This window comes from Pongo pygmaeus, chromosome 6 (assembly GCF_028885625.2).
Source record: "Pongo pygmaeus isolate AG05252 chromosome 6, NHGRI_mPonPyg2-v2.0_pri, whole genome shotgun sequence".
NCBI classification, from domain to species: Eukaryota; Metazoa; Chordata; class Mammalia; order Primates; family Hominidae; genus Pongo; species Pongo pygmaeus.
Window position 1 is genome coordinate 50,219,417 of NC_072379.2, and position 15,094 is coordinate 50,234,510.

General features: G+C 47.4%; 1 protein-coding gene across 3 annotated transcripts in view; it reads right to left on the minus strand.

Annotated features, from left to right (window-relative positions):
- EEPD1 (endonuclease/exonuclease/phosphatase family domain containing 1) overlaps positions 1 to 15,094 on the minus strand; it is a 146,275-nt gene that overhangs the window by 5,107 nt on the left and 126,074 nt on the right. For all 3 annotated transcript variants that reach the window (XM_054493705.2, XM_054493707.2, XM_063667394.1), the window contains exons 5-6: positions 11,597 to 11,731; positions 8,625 to 8,763 (exon numbers count right to left, since the gene is read on the minus strand). In XM_054493705.2, coding sequence (XP_054349680.1) covers positions 8,625 to 8,763; positions 11,597 to 11,731 — 274 coding nt within the window. The remainder of the gene's footprint in view (positions 1 to 8,624; positions 8,764 to 11,596; positions 11,732 to 15,094) is intronic.

Below are 15,094 nucleotides of genomic sequence, written 5' to 3' on the forward strand. Positions count from 1 at the left end.
CACGGATGAGAGGGAACCTATGCAAGGCCAGGGAGTTAAGACACAGCCTGGCTTCCTGGGGGTGGGGTGGGTACCTGAGGTTCAGTTGGCTACTTCTCTAGGACAAGGTATCAAGAAGCCAGATGTTAAAGATGAGGTTGGAGATATAAGCAGCAGCCACTCCTCGATTGGAAACTGTACTCTGTCTGCTTGAGGGTCAAATTCAGATCAAGAGACCAAGGGAAAAGCCTGGGTCTTCCTGGCATTCAATGGGCAGCCCACAGTATCCATCCATCCATCACTTTGATGCACATAATGTACCATTTTCCTGCTGCTGGTCACTTTTAAGGCTGTTCTTAGCAGCCACTGCTATAAATAATGCTGAAGTGAGCATCTCGTTTGCTTTTTTTTTTTTTTTTTTTTTTTTTTGTGAGACAGTCTCACTCTGTTGGCCGGGCTGGAGTGCAGTGGCACAATCTCGGCTCACTACAACCTCTGCCTCCTGGGTTCAAGCGAATCTCCTGCCTCAGCCTCCAGAGTAGCTGGGACTACAGGCACCCACCACCACGCCTTGCTAACTTTTGTATTTTTAGTAGAGACGGGGCTTAACAATGTTGGCCAGGCTGATCTCGAACTCCTGACCTCAAGTGATCCGTCCGCCTCTCCCTCCCAAAGTGCTGGGATTATAGGCGTGAGCCACCACACTTGGCAGCTTTCTGTCCTCAGAACTATAGAGAGTCCTCATGAAAAACTATGGCCATTGTTAAGGCTCTGGATAAATACTGCCAGCCTGCTTTCCAAGGCTGCTCTGGTTTCAACCCTCCCCAGCAACCTAAGGAAATTCCTCTCACTGCATCCCTCACCAAAACATTCATTTGATATGTGAAAATGATGTCTTCCATTTGTAGAAAATGAAGTTGTGCTCCCCCTCCTTTAGGCTAGAGTATCTACACATGTTATCTGGAATTCTGCTGCACAAGGGATGGATCTCTTCTTCCCATTTATTAATTTTTTCAACCATTTACTTAGATCAGTATGGACTCATGGATACTTATGAGGTATAAGTCAGGTATACCTTGAGTTATATCCAGTACTATGTCATTGACTTTGTTCCTGAAATATTTCCAGCTTTGGTCACTGAGAGCTCTTTCAGTTGGCTCATGCGTCCTTTTGACATCCACCCAGCAGGTTTTTTTTGTTTGCTTGTTTGAGCACTTCCTTCTGACACGACAAGATGCTCCAAGATCATGCTGTATATACATAGTTTTTCTCTTTTTTTTTGAGACAGAGTCTCGCTGTGTCACCCAGGCTGGAGTGCAGTGGTGGATCTCGGCTCACGGCAACCTCTGCCTCTCGGGTTCAAGCAATCCTCCTGCCTCAGCCTCCTGAGTAGCTGGGATTACAGGTGTGGACCACCACGCCTGGCTAATCTTTGTATTTTTAGTACAGATGGGGTTTTACCATGTTGGCCAGGCTGGTCTTGAATTCCTGACCTCAAGTGATCCGCTCACTTCGGCCTCCCAAAGTGCTGGGATTACAGGCGTGAGCCACCGTGCCTGACCTACCATGCTGTGTATTTTCTCAGTCCTCGCATCAGCCATTTCTCTGAGGAGCCCTGGTTCCTTTCATCGGAGAACAGCATCAGAAACGATGCCTGACAGGTCTATTATTTGTACAGGGTATTAGTTTTGTTTATTGATTTATATGAACTCTCCATATAAAAACATATCAACCCTTTATCATATATAGGAACTGATTTTCTTTTTAGTTTGTGATTTGCCTTTTCATTTGTCTATGACCAAACTGAAGCACACAAAAGTTAAAAAAAAAATTTTTTTTTAAATGTAGTACAATCTGGCAGAATTTTCCTAGAGTGCCTCCAAAATCAAACAAATATCTACTAAGTTCTTTTTATCATTTCATTTCTTACATTTCACTTTTTTTTCCCCACTTCCTCCTATGTGATGATACATTTCACTCTTTAACTTGCCTGGAATTTACTTTTATTTTTCATGCAAATAATTAACCCCCTCTGCCAGTATCATTTCTAGAAGAATCCTTTTTTTCTCAACTAAATTATAATACTGGCCTGTTATCTTAAATATCTTTTTGTATAACATTTCTATTTCTGAGCTTTATTCTATCATATTGATCAATTTTTGAGTGAGTACTATAGGTTTTAATATTCTTTCATTTAAAATGTTTATATATTCTCACGATATTGAAATTTTCATTCCCAGATTTTATTTTAAACTAAACTTATGTTAACTTTAACATTCTTATCTTTGGTTGGCAGGAGGAGAAGGCTGTTCTCTGTTCCTTGAGTCCCCTTCTAGACACTCTACACAGAGGAGCAGATGTGTATACTTACATAGTTATTTTCACTCAAATGTTAGCAACTTTACCTATCAATTCCTATTTTTTTTTTCTTATCAGTACATCCTGGAGATGGATCTGCTTCATATAAGAAGTTTTGAAACTTTTTTTTTTTTTTTTTGAGATGGAGTCTCACACTGTCGCCCAGGCTGGAGTACAGTGGCGCGATCTCGGCTCACTACAGCTTTTGCCTCCCGGGTTCAAGTGATTCTCCTGCCTCAGCCTCACAAGTAGCTGGGATTACAGATGCATACCACTGTGCCTGGCTAATTTTTGTATTTTTAGTAGAGATGGTGTTTCACCATGTTGGCCAGGCTGGTCTTGAACTCCTGACCTCAGGTGATCTGCCCGCCTTGGCCTCCCAAAGTGCTGGAGCTACGGGCATGAGCCATGGCGCCCGGCTAAACATTTTTTCTTTTTAAAATGTATGGGGTGGGGGTGTTCCATTTCTCAGATGAGATCCTGTAGGAACCCCCAAAAGTAGAGTGGGTAAAAGTGGAGCTTCTCTGACTGAAGTGGGATGGGGGGAGCTCTACAAAAAGCCCTTGGGGCATCGGGAGTTCAAAAAAATATTAATGCCTGAGTCCCACTCTCAGAAATTGGAGTTCCACCTGTAGAGATTCTGATTTAGCGTCTCCGGTGGCCTGGTCTTCCGCATTTCCTGAAGCTCTCTGGGATTCCATGTCCAGCCAGGTGTGGGAACCACACCTAGAATATTAAAGAGCTCTGCTGAGACCTGGTGCAGTCAACTACACGGAAACATGGTAAGGACGGGTACCTCGAACTGTCAACACATCTCACCCAAGAACACTTTGCCATGTTTCTCCATTGATTCAAGTATTTATTAAAAAAATTCTTCACTGAAGTCTTATTATTTTCTTCACTTTACCACCACATTTCTAAGTATTTTTTATTTTTTATTTTTGTTATGAATGGGATCTTTGTTTTATCCCATTATATTTTCTCTAATGGTTATTTTTAAATTTTTTTTATTTCCACAGGTTATTATTGATATGTATCAAAAGGACTATTTTTTTATTTTAATTTTGTAACTAGGCAGTTTTCTTAATTCTCTTACTGGGAATAATTTTTTTTTTTAACTTTAGGTGTAACAAACCGACAATCATATTCTCTGAAAACAGTGACACTTTTGTGTCCTGTTCTTCCAAGTCCTCTTTTCACCTTATTAATCCAAATTAGCTAGGAGGAAGAGTGGTCACAGAGGGGCTGAAAATGAAACAAAACCTGACACAGGAGAATATCAGAAAACAGTGGCTCTAGGCTGGGCACAGTGGCTCACACCTGTAATCCCAGCACTTTGGGAGGCTGAGGCAGGGGATCACCTGAGGTCAGGAGTTTGAGACCAGCCTGGCCGACATGGTGAAACCCCATCTCTACTAAAGATACAAAAATCAGCCAGGCATAGTGGTGGGCGCCTGTAATTCCAGTTACGTGGGAGGCTGAGGCAGGACAATCGCTTGAACCTGGGAGACAGTGGTTGCAGTGAGCCGACACGGCTCCACTGCACTCCAGCCTTAGCTGGAGTGAGACTCTGTCAAAGAAGAAAAGAAAGAAGAGAAAGAGAAAGAGAAAAAGAGAGAAAGAGAGAAAGAGAGAGAGAGAAAGACAAGGAGGGAGGGAGGGAGAGACAGAGAGAGAGAAAGAGAAAGACAGAAAAATAAAGAGAAAGAAAGAAAGAAGAGAAAAGAAAAAAGAAAGAAAGAAAACAGTGGTTCTCGGCCCCGGTTCTAAGAGAAAACAGCTGGATGACTCTGAGTGTGGAATTTGAAGTTTGTCACTTCCCAGCTTCGTGACCTTGGGCAAGCCTTTTAGTCTATAAAACGGAAAGAACAAGCCATTTCCTCCCAGGTTGGTGTCAGGATTAGAGGAGCCACCAGAAGCGCCTGGCACGGGGCACTCACATGTAGTTTGGGCCCCCTTCCTGATCAGTTTCCTGATACAGCTTCACAAGTTTGTCAGGGAGAGACACACAGTGGAAGTTAAATATTTGTGCATAAGAACTACAAAGTGATTTCAGGGCCAAGGGGGAAAGGTTTTCTCCTAAGGCATTTTAGACATTTCTCCCACAGTCTGATTTACCCTAGAGGAAGTGGGATAGTTATGAAGTATTTTCCAAGCAAAGCGAGTAGAAATACTGAAAGAACACTCGCCCCCCAGCTGGGCTCTGCGGGATTCCCCTGGGCTCTGCCTGACCCTTGTTGTCCCACAGCAGGAGGTGGCATTTCTGCCACACCTTGTGAAGGAGGCTTTAGGGAAAGTAGTTCATAAACGAAGTCATAAATGTATCCAAGACACTTGGCAAATCTTTTTTTCCTGGCCACGGGTGTGCTTCCGTAATAACTGCAGGGAAAGGAATCTGAAGGGAAGCTACTCGGGCCACCACCAGAGGGCACATGTGCATTGCAGATGGCGTCCTCCTCCAGGAGGAGTGAGGACAGTGGGTGGGATGGAAGGACGCCTCTCCTGCAGGGCCACCCACACCTGGAGAAATCAGTGCCAGCTTGAATAATAGTCATGGCACTGTGCTGACCACTTCCTCGATAGCACTGCACTTAACAGCCACGACCCATGGGGCAGGTGCTGTTACCATCTCCCCTCTGCAGGTACGAAACAGGCTCCTGGAGGTGGGAAGGTTTGCCCAAAGTCACCAGGCCAGGCCTCAAATCCAGGGCTCATCACAAAGGGCTAGGATGGAAGACCACATGGAAGTGGCTGCTGTCCACTGCCACACCAAGTGCATCAGCAGGCACTCAATAAATATGTGAGCAACAGACAAGTGGAACCACAAATGCCCCAGAATTAGGGTGCAGTTTGATTTGGAAAGGAACAAAGAGAAAGATGCTGCATTCATTGAATATCAAAGAAAACAAAGTTCCCATATAATGAGGGAGGTTTTCGTTGGGATGCAGGCCTGCAAAGGTCTGGGCTGAAAAAGACAATTCTAAAACCAGGAGAGATGCTGGTGTCAAGGGTCAATAGAGCCAGCTCTGTGTAGCTTCAGGAGTGACAACGGTTCCCTTTTTGAATGAGCACATCAGATTTCTTACAACTCATGTTCTTCCGATTGAATCTGTGTCGGTGATGACAGGTAGATGCACAGGAGCCTGAGTTATCTTCCTAAAAAGCCACCCACCTGGGCTGGGCTCCTTTGTCGCTCCCTTGATTCCCAGCAGTGAGGGGAGAACGTTGTGGGCTGACTTCCTCAGAGAGTCTCTAGATTTATAAAACGCCAGTGACAACTACAGGAACCAGTCCCCACTGAGGGACCATCTGCCAAGATGTCAAGGGTTACTACACACCCTGTTTCACTCTTGTTCAGTTCACAGAGGGAGACCCTGTCCCCAAGTCCCGGTGAGGTCTGAGAGAAGAAGGTTCCACTAGGGGACTGGCATATCCCCACTGACGTCAGCCTTTGTTCCAGACAAAGGCAGAAAGGCCCAGAGCTTGCTAACCACATCGGTTCTGTTTGCTCTGATAGAAGCTGTGGAATGAAGGCTTTGTCTTCGCTTTAGCTGAACCCCTCTACTGACTTGTTTACCCTTGTTAGACCTGGGCAGGCTGAATCGCTTCCTGAACCCCTGGGTCTGGAGTGTCACCAGTTAACAATTAATTGGGTACTAGTTACAAGCAGGGGACACAGGCAGCATGAGTCATTGTCCCTACTCGGACGAGTCAAGGCCAAGCCAGGCTGTGGGTCAATAGTACCTTGGCAATTTGGAACATAACCTGCCCAAGGTTTTCTGCCAAAATCCTGACCACTCCCTGGATACCAGGGGTGGGGTGGGGGGATGGTGACTGCCTAAGGCTGTCAAAGAAGTTATGAGCTGGCATCTTTCCTGCTTCCACATAAAGTTTGAGACCAAGAACAACAGTAATGTCCACAGATGTGACAAGCTATCAAGTTGTCCTTTTTACAGATCAGAGTCTAACTATAGGTGGACAATTTCCCACACAACTGCTTCTTGGATAGAGCATCTTCTGACTGTTTTTAGCCTGAGGACTCATCCTTAAAGTAGAACGTTGGTCACGGCATGTCCTGGTTCAAAAGAAAAGCTGCTGCACATCAATGTTCACAGCAGCATTGTCACAATAGGACAAAGGTGGAAGCCACCCAAGTGTCTATCAGAAGATGAATGGATAAGCAACAAACTATGGTGGATGGATGCACAGTGGGGTATTACTCAGCTTCAAAAAGTGAGGAAATTCTGGCCAGGCGCCGTGGCTCACGCCTGTAATCCCAGCACTTTGGGAGGCTGAGGCGGGCAGATCACGAGGTCAGGAGATCGAGACCATCCTGGCTAACAGTGAAACCCCGTCTCTACTAAAAATACAAAAAAATTAGCCGGGCGCAGTGGTGGGCGCCTATAGTCCCAGCTACTTGGGAGGCTGAGGCAGGAGAATGGCGTGAACCCAGGAGGCGGAGCTTGCAGTGAGCCCAGATCGTGCCTCGTCACTCCAGCCTGGGCGACAGAGCGAGACTCCGTCTCAAAAAAAAAAAAAAAAAAAAAAAAGTGAGGAAATTCTGACACACGCTACAACATGGATGAACCTTGAAGACATTATGCTAAGTGAAACAAGCCAGACACAAAAGGACAAATATTATGATTCTACTTATATGGGGCACCTAGAGTAGTCACAATCACGGAGACAGAAAGTAGAATGCTGGTTGCCAGGGGCTGCAGGGAGGGGCGCATGGGGAGATATCGTTGAATGGGTACCAAGCTTCAGTTTGGAAAGATGAAAAGGTTCTGGAGATGGATGGTGGTAATGTTTGTACAACAATGTCAATACATTAGTAGCACTGACTTGAATATGTAAAATGATTAAAATGGTAAATTTTATGTTACATATATTTTACCACAATAAAAAATCTTTTTTGTTAGAAATGCAAATTCAAATACACATATACATACATACATACATACATCTTTTGAAATGTGAGCCTATAGTTTGACTGAAATATTTTTGTAGTAAAATCTTCATGAATCTCCCAATTTGAGGGGCCAGTTTAACAAGGAAGTCTTAGAAAGCTAGAGAATATTGGTCCAGACTCAAAAGACAGAAGAGAATTCCAAGCCTCCAACTACAAACTCACCTAGACAAGGTCAGTGTTCTGAAAAATCAAGCCAGATGGATAAGATCACAGTCTTCACAGCCTTGTCATCCTTTTCTTTTGGTAAACCAAGTGCAGAAAACCATCTATATTAGTTGGGGCATCGCCCCCCTTTGTCCTGGAGTTCAGCTCCTTTTTTTTTTTTTTTTAAGAGATGGGGTCTTGCTGTGTTGCCCAGACTGGAGTACAGTGGTGCGATCAAAGCTCACTGCAACCTCGACTTCCTGGGCTCAAGTGATTCTCCCTCCTCAACCTCCTGAATATCTGGGACTACTGGTGTGTACCACCATGCCCGGCTAATTTTTTTCATTTTTTGTAGAGACGGGGTCTCACTATGTTGCCCAAGCTGCTCTTGAACTCCTGGGCTCAAGTGATCCTCCCGCCTTGGCCTCCCAAAGTGCTGAGATTACAGGCATGAGCTACCGTGCCTGGCCAGAATTCTGCTCTTTTCAGTGTTCTCTTAATTCTTCTCATATTTTAGAGTCAACTCATGTACATGAAGTCCCTACTATGTGCTTGGTATTGCTGCAGACACTGTTACTTAGCCCTCTGGGTACTGCTATGAGATGAGTACTGTCCCCCATCAGATGGGGGTCTGAAGTGGTTTGGTGGCTTGCCTGAGGTCCTACAAGATTAAAATCCAGCATTTCTGACAGGTTCAGGGCTTCTTCAACATGCTCTGTATCCCGCCAGAGAGAAAAACTCAATTCACCAATAATCAGGAATTTACCACTTCCCCTTGTCACCCCCGTCTCTCTTTCACAGGAAGAGGACATGCAAATCTGCAGGCAGCACCACCAGAGTGATGCCCGAGGCAGCTGGTCCCAGGATGAGCTGTCTTCGGGGAAGGGCATCATCACTTACATTCTTCCCCCCTAATCCTTTCTATCTAAATGAGGCTAAAAAGCCACAGAGCTGACACTTTGGAACGCATATGCTAGGTCCACAGAGGCACAGATGTGACCATGCAGGGTCAGCTGGGCTCCATGAGATGCCAGAGGTTTGATTGTCCCCTGTACCTGCGACTCACATTGCTGACAAACAGCCAGCCCAAGTGGTCAGAGATGGCTCAGAAGAGGCAGCCCTGCTGCTCTGCAAAACAGTGGCCGAGCCGCAGCAAAAGACAATGTCCTACCTTTCAGGGTTTCCTGTAGGGTCTGTGCAAAGCTCGCCAACCGGTGGCCATCACTGTGATTCTTGCTGGGATTCTCGCTCCCCAGGAGGGTCAGGGCTGCCAGGTGAAGGTTAACAAGGGTCAGGTCGTGACTTCCCACCTAGGCAGCAGGAAACAAAGCAACAGGGAGAGGCTCAGAAGCTCATATTTCCTGTATCCGTTACAACCGACTCATAAATAGCTTTGTGCACAGAGTTGACAATGGTAAACAAGAACAAGGCTGGCTCACACCACCAGGAAATAATGCAAGGTCTTTCATCTTCGATTTTTCCAAGGCACTTGCAGGAACAAGGCCTATTTTGTTCTACCAGTCCACCCCTAACATCCTACCTCCTACTCCTCACTTAGAGCCTAAAAGATTGGGCATATCTGCATATCTGTAAATGTCTGAGTTTTTTTCTTTCTTTCTAAGCAGTTATATATAAGGAGGTGGAAGGCCAGGCATGGTGGCTTATGCCTGTAACTCCAGCACCTTTTTTTTTTTTTTTTTTTTTTTTTTTTGAGAAGGAGTCTCACTCTGTCACCCAGGTTGGGGTGGAGTGGCATGATCTCAGCTCACTGCAACCTCTGCCTCCCGGGTTCAAGTGATTCTCCTGTCTCAGCCTCCCAAGTAGCTGGCATTACAGGTGTGTGCCACCATGCCCAGCTAATTTTTTTTATTTTTAGTAGAGACTTCACCATGTTGTACAGGCTGGTCTCGAGCTCCTGACCTCAAGTAATCCTCCTGCCTCAGCCTCCCAAAGTTCTGGGATTACAGGCGTGAGCTATTGTACCCAGCCACAACCCCAAGCACTTTGGAAGGCTGAGGCGGGAGGATCACTTGAGGCAATTTGAGACCAGCTTGGCCAACATAGTGAGACCCCATTTCAATCAATCAATCAAAGGAGGTGACTCTGACAGCTGGTTGTTATTATAGACTTGGGGCTTTTCTCCAGAGGGCCAGCCTGAGGTCTCCTGCCAGGATCCACTGCTGGGATCTGCCTCCTCCTCTTCCCTACACCTCCCACACACGCCCCTCTGTGTTCTTTTCTCTCTGGAGCCCACTATACCCGAGTGCTCACTTTAACCTAATTTCAGACGTGTCCAAACCAAAAGCTTACAGAACCTGGCCAGCCTAGGACATGCCCCAGCCCTGCATCCCCAAGGGCAAGTGCAGAAACACAGGGTCAGAGTTTGTCTCTGGGCATCACAGCACTGCTCAGCTGCTCAGGGCTTAGCAGTCTTGCCCTTCTGTTTGTCATGGCAACCAACATCAACACTGCCAGGAAGGGAAGGGGTATAGGGGAAGCCCCCAGGAAGTAGAGGGTGCCCGTCTTATCTTACGGATGTGGTCCCAGTTTGCCGGCACCCAGGACCAAGAGCTCTGCAGCTGCAGCTCTGCCTGCTAGAGAAAGCATCTTAAGGCCGGGTGGGGGGCACAGTGCCTGAAGAGATGAGCCCCATCTCTGTACTGCACCACCTGCCAGGCCTACAATGTGACATGAAGTACAAGAGGCCAAGTGCCTGTTTAGGGGGCTGCTTTATTTACAGGATTTAGGCTGATCAGCATTTTCTCATTATACCCTTAAAAACAGCCTGCCTTTTGGTGATACTGGATTATCAGTATCACCCATGGGGTTACATGGCCATAACCCCACATGGCCAATACTGGAACAGGGACTTGACATTAAAAAAGGGGCCCAGGGTGGTGTTAGGAGGCTTAAAGGTGATACCTGGCTGACTTACACATCAGTACCACAGATACGACCCATGGACACCCCCAGGTGTACATGTGCAGACAGAGCCCCATCAATATCACAGACAGAGGAATGAGGGGGCTGCTGGGTGCGACAGATACCCCCAGGGTGAGCACACACCCACCCTCATCAACTCACAGTGTGCAAGGTGGCACAGGGGCTTGTAGCCTCAACATAGGGGCTGCTCCCAACCCTCAGCTGGCAGACACCTCCTGGGCTGGGGTTTGAGGTGACTGTCAGGCTCAAGAACTGCCCTGGAGCACACAGAAAGCAGGGGGTCTCCATGCCCAGGAGGCGATACGCTTGCTGGGCTCCAAGGCACTGGACCTGCTTGCCTGGCCTATGAGCTCACAGTCAAGGACCGCGGGGATAAGGCTCACTGACTGCCAACTTCATGACCTGCTTTGGCTTCTGCTGCCCAGCTGCTGACCATTTTGCAGTTCATTAACACTTCCCAAGGGCATCCGGGGAGAACCAGAGAGACTGCGCTCGATCAATCTGCTGAGCTGCTCCCAGACGCTGGGGGGACAGAGACTCCCACATGGGCAATGCCAGTGACGGGACTGCCCCTGGCCCACAGCCCAGAGCTCCTCCTGAATCCCTTCCAAACCCAAACGACCCCTTGAGAGGCCCTAACCCTAACCCTAACCCTAACCCTAACCCTAACCCTAACAATAAAGGAATCAGGCCTGAGATGCAGCCAATAAGAAGGGGCTCCTCAGGCCAGTTCTGCTGCCCTTGAATCCAGCCATTCCCTAACACCTGGCCTTGTGAACCACTGCCAGGAAGGTGAAGGATCACTGAAGGGGCTTTTGGAAAGTAGGCCATCCAGATAATCCCCCAAATTCTGTATGTCTGAGGTGGGGTCTAGGAATCCCTGACTGTAGGAAAATCTCCCCAGGAGACTCTAATGAGGGTCAAGTTTAGGAGCTATACCGAGTCTCCCTCCTTCCCCTCTCTCCTGCTCAGATGCCAGAGTTATTGGGGCTGAGAGTCTCAAAATCCCTTTCATTTCTGCCCTGGACAAGTTCACCTGCCAAGGAAGCCCCAGGAGAGACAAAAATCTCCAACCATGAGAGGCTGAAATCAAGGCAAAAAGACAAGACCTCTCTTACTCATGGTATTACAAAATGAGCCCTTTTCTTTCCTTTTTAGAAAGAAGCGGATTCCACGTCACAGACGGTGTGGAGCGGGTACCTTGAACCGCGCGAGGTATGGGCTGGGGCCCGCCAGCTTCCCGTGCCCGTTGCTGGGCGAGCTCTCCTGTGAGCCAGCATCTCTCAGCTCCACGCCAGCCGCCGCATCCCATAGGAATCCTGCATACCCGGCTCCCTGCAGCGGAGAGGGAGACAGAGTCTCAGTGCCAGAGTCCTAGCGCCACCTGGGGAAAGGAGGCAGACAGGCCAGAGAGACCGAGAGGCAGTAGTCCCTACTCTGGCTCAAGCTGTTTCTAAACCAAAAACACACCACGAAAGCCACAGCCACTCTCCCTTGCCGTTCCCCAGCCCATATAATTTCACATATTGCCAATTTCAGAGCTTTCCATACAGACAGGGTGGCCTGGGCTCTTCTGTCTTTGCGGGGAGGTGGGTGAAGCCCAGGCGAGGCGCGGAGATATCTTCAGAATCATCACATCCCATGAAGTAGCAATTCATGCTCCCATTTCCCAGATGAGGACACTGCTGCTCAAAGAGGTTAAGTGACTTTCCTGAAATCCCACAGCTGATCACAATGCTGAGACTAAAACATATAACTCCAACGGATGGGCTTTGCTTACTGATTAGCTGCAGCTTACAAAAATGGTGCCCAGCACCTAGTAAGAGCCCACTCAGTGTTTGCTGGGTGAGGGGAGGTCACAGTTGACCTAATGGCTTGGGGCTGCTTGAGGGCCCTCCGCAGGCGGATGGGGCCACGGCAGAGGTGTGAAGCTTAGGTCAGAGGTGCCAGGGTTGGCGGTGGGGCAGAGTCCTAGTGCCGGGTGTTAAACCCCGCTGCTCTGAATGTGCCTGCTTTGCACTGCTGCTGCCGCCACTGGGGGCTTGTGGAAGAAGACACACTTCTCCTTTCCACCCCACCACAGCCTCTGCTGTCCACGAGAATGCTTCCTCAGCACCCGCTGCCTGGGAGCCATCTGCATGTCATTTGAGAGGCCAGCAGTGCTCGTCACCACTCTTCCCCATTGCAAAAGGAGGGGAAGTGACTCTGCACAACCACCCTCCTGAGCAGCCACCACAAAGTCCCCAGGGTCAGCTCTGGTCTAAGCCACACGCCTTGTCTGAATGTGCGTGTTTTTAGGAGGAGGGAGGGAGGGAATGAATGTATTGTATGCTGTGCACTTCTATATTTAAATTATCTCCTTGCCCACCCCCTGGAGAGTGTGCTGGTTTGAGAACGAGAAGACCTGGGCCTGAGTCCCACCTGAGTCACTTAGCCGTGGGACCCTGGGCGAGCCACTCAGTTTTTCTAAACCTCAGCTTCCTCCAGTGTGGAGGGAGGTATGACTGCCCTGTTGGCTTTGGAGGATTATCTCTCCATCTGCCATTTCCCAAGCCATGGTGCCAGAGTAACTTACCTAAAGCATCACTCAAGTCATCTTCCGCCCAAAAGCCTTCAGGGGCTCCCCGATGGCCCTGGAGGGGAAGCCTCTGCAGTGGGGCCTACTCCTTCCTCTGCCTCCCTCACCTGCTCAGCACTGTTTTCCCCACCCCAACTTCCCTGCGTGCTGCTCCTTCCACCGCTGGTTTCTTGCCCCCTCCTGGGAGCCTTTCCCAATGCCTCTGACTTAGGTGTTCGCCTCTCCTCCAGAACAGCAGCCGGAGGAACAAGGTTTCCAGACAGAGACAGCGAACTGGGCTCAGGTCCGAGCACCACCTCACATTGCAAAAGGGTGGCTTGTGGTCAAATCATTTCATCTTACTAGGTCTTCATCTTCACAGCTGGAAACCACCCCTCTGGCTATCATGTAAGCCCTAGGGAGCTGGGGAAAAGATGCCTGGGCAGAATTTCAGGCATCGAAGAAATGGCCCACTTTCTTATGTTTGTCTAGGGACAGAGATTGAACATTTTCAACCTGCAGATATATTCTGTTTGATTCACATAGTGTTTAAATTTTTTTGGATTATCCATTCATCTTTAAAATTTAGGAAATTTCCATTAAAATGAAACTGGGAGGTCTGGCCACATTGGGCCCACAATACTGCATGGTAACAACTGGGTAGACATGGACCCAGCCGCAGCCAGAGCCAGGCATGAGCTCTCTCAGTCCACTGCAGGCGGCCAGCCTGCAACCTCATGCCCATCCCGCCTTGCCTGGCCTGTGCTATGTTAATGATGCATTCCAATGCATAGTATCTTTTAAAATCCTATAGCCACCCTATAGGTGAGCTAAGAAAGGGCTATCGCTCCCATTTTACAGATAAAGGAATTGAGGCCGAGAGGTTTTGCTGGATGGAACTCGGGTCTCCCTGCAACCTCATGTTGTTTTCCAATGACCTTGACACCCTGACCTGGAAAGGAGTTACCTGTCTTGCCCTTCAACAGGCTGTGCACTCCCTGCAGGAGGGGCCAGGTCAGGCTCCAGCTGGGATCCCCACCGTGTCTTGCAAAGAGTGAAAACACGCAGGCATGGATAGCTGGGTCTGTTTTTCTCACCAATGTGTATCTGACATGAAACAAAATGCCTGGTACATAGCCACCTTTCATTAATGATTTGTTGAATGAATGAATACAGTGCTGAATGGACTATAAAAGGCTTGTGAAGCTCAGACACCTACATACATGTGAAGTGCGATCAAAAAAGGAAGGTGGTATTATTCTTATTATTTCTATGTGGACTGGAAGGGAGAACCCTGAACTAGATGCATTCAAATTCAGCTTTATCTCCAGCCTTCTCTGAATGCATGCTGACTCACTGTCAGCTGCAGGAGCCATTTACACCCCCAAACATAAAACCCAGAGACAGAAGATTTACATGCACCTTTTTAAGTAGTAGCTAAAAAGAGAGTAGGGGCTTACTGTCAAAAAATGGTCACTTTTAATCCGGCATACATTTATGATTTAAGAGCCTACATTATAAACATAATCATATTAAGTATAAATCACATGTGTTTGTAAGCATGTTAGGTATACTAGGGATTTAAAAATCTGCATTTATAGGAAAATTATGTAATAATACATTTTCAACCCCTGGTTATTATCAGGAGTCTGTTTAAAAATCTAAAACTCCATTGATGTTAAGCATTGCAAGGTGAATAAATCTGGCCTTGAATAATAATATGAGGGAAAACGTGTATTTACAGAGATTTACCCTTACTTGATCATATGGGTGATACTGATGAAAGAAAATTCAAAACCAAAATCTGCTGAACATTTCAATAGAACATTTCTATGTTGAAATTATGTGCATAATTTCTACCACTAGAAGCAAATACTTCACGTGTGAACTAAGATGAATCTGAAGTTTTCAGTCAACGAGTAATGAGCTCTGCACAAACTTGGCAGAAGACAGAACTGTGGCGAAGGGATTAGAAGGACAAAGGACAGAAATACCCATTTGTTGCCTTTCTCCTCTCCTCTCCTCCCAACACCCTAAGCTCTCATTTCCATCTTGGCAGGACTCCATTCCCAATCTAAACGTGAAACGAGAACCAGGGCATTTGGAAATGAATGGCAAGGATTTAAAAATTGGGCAGAAAT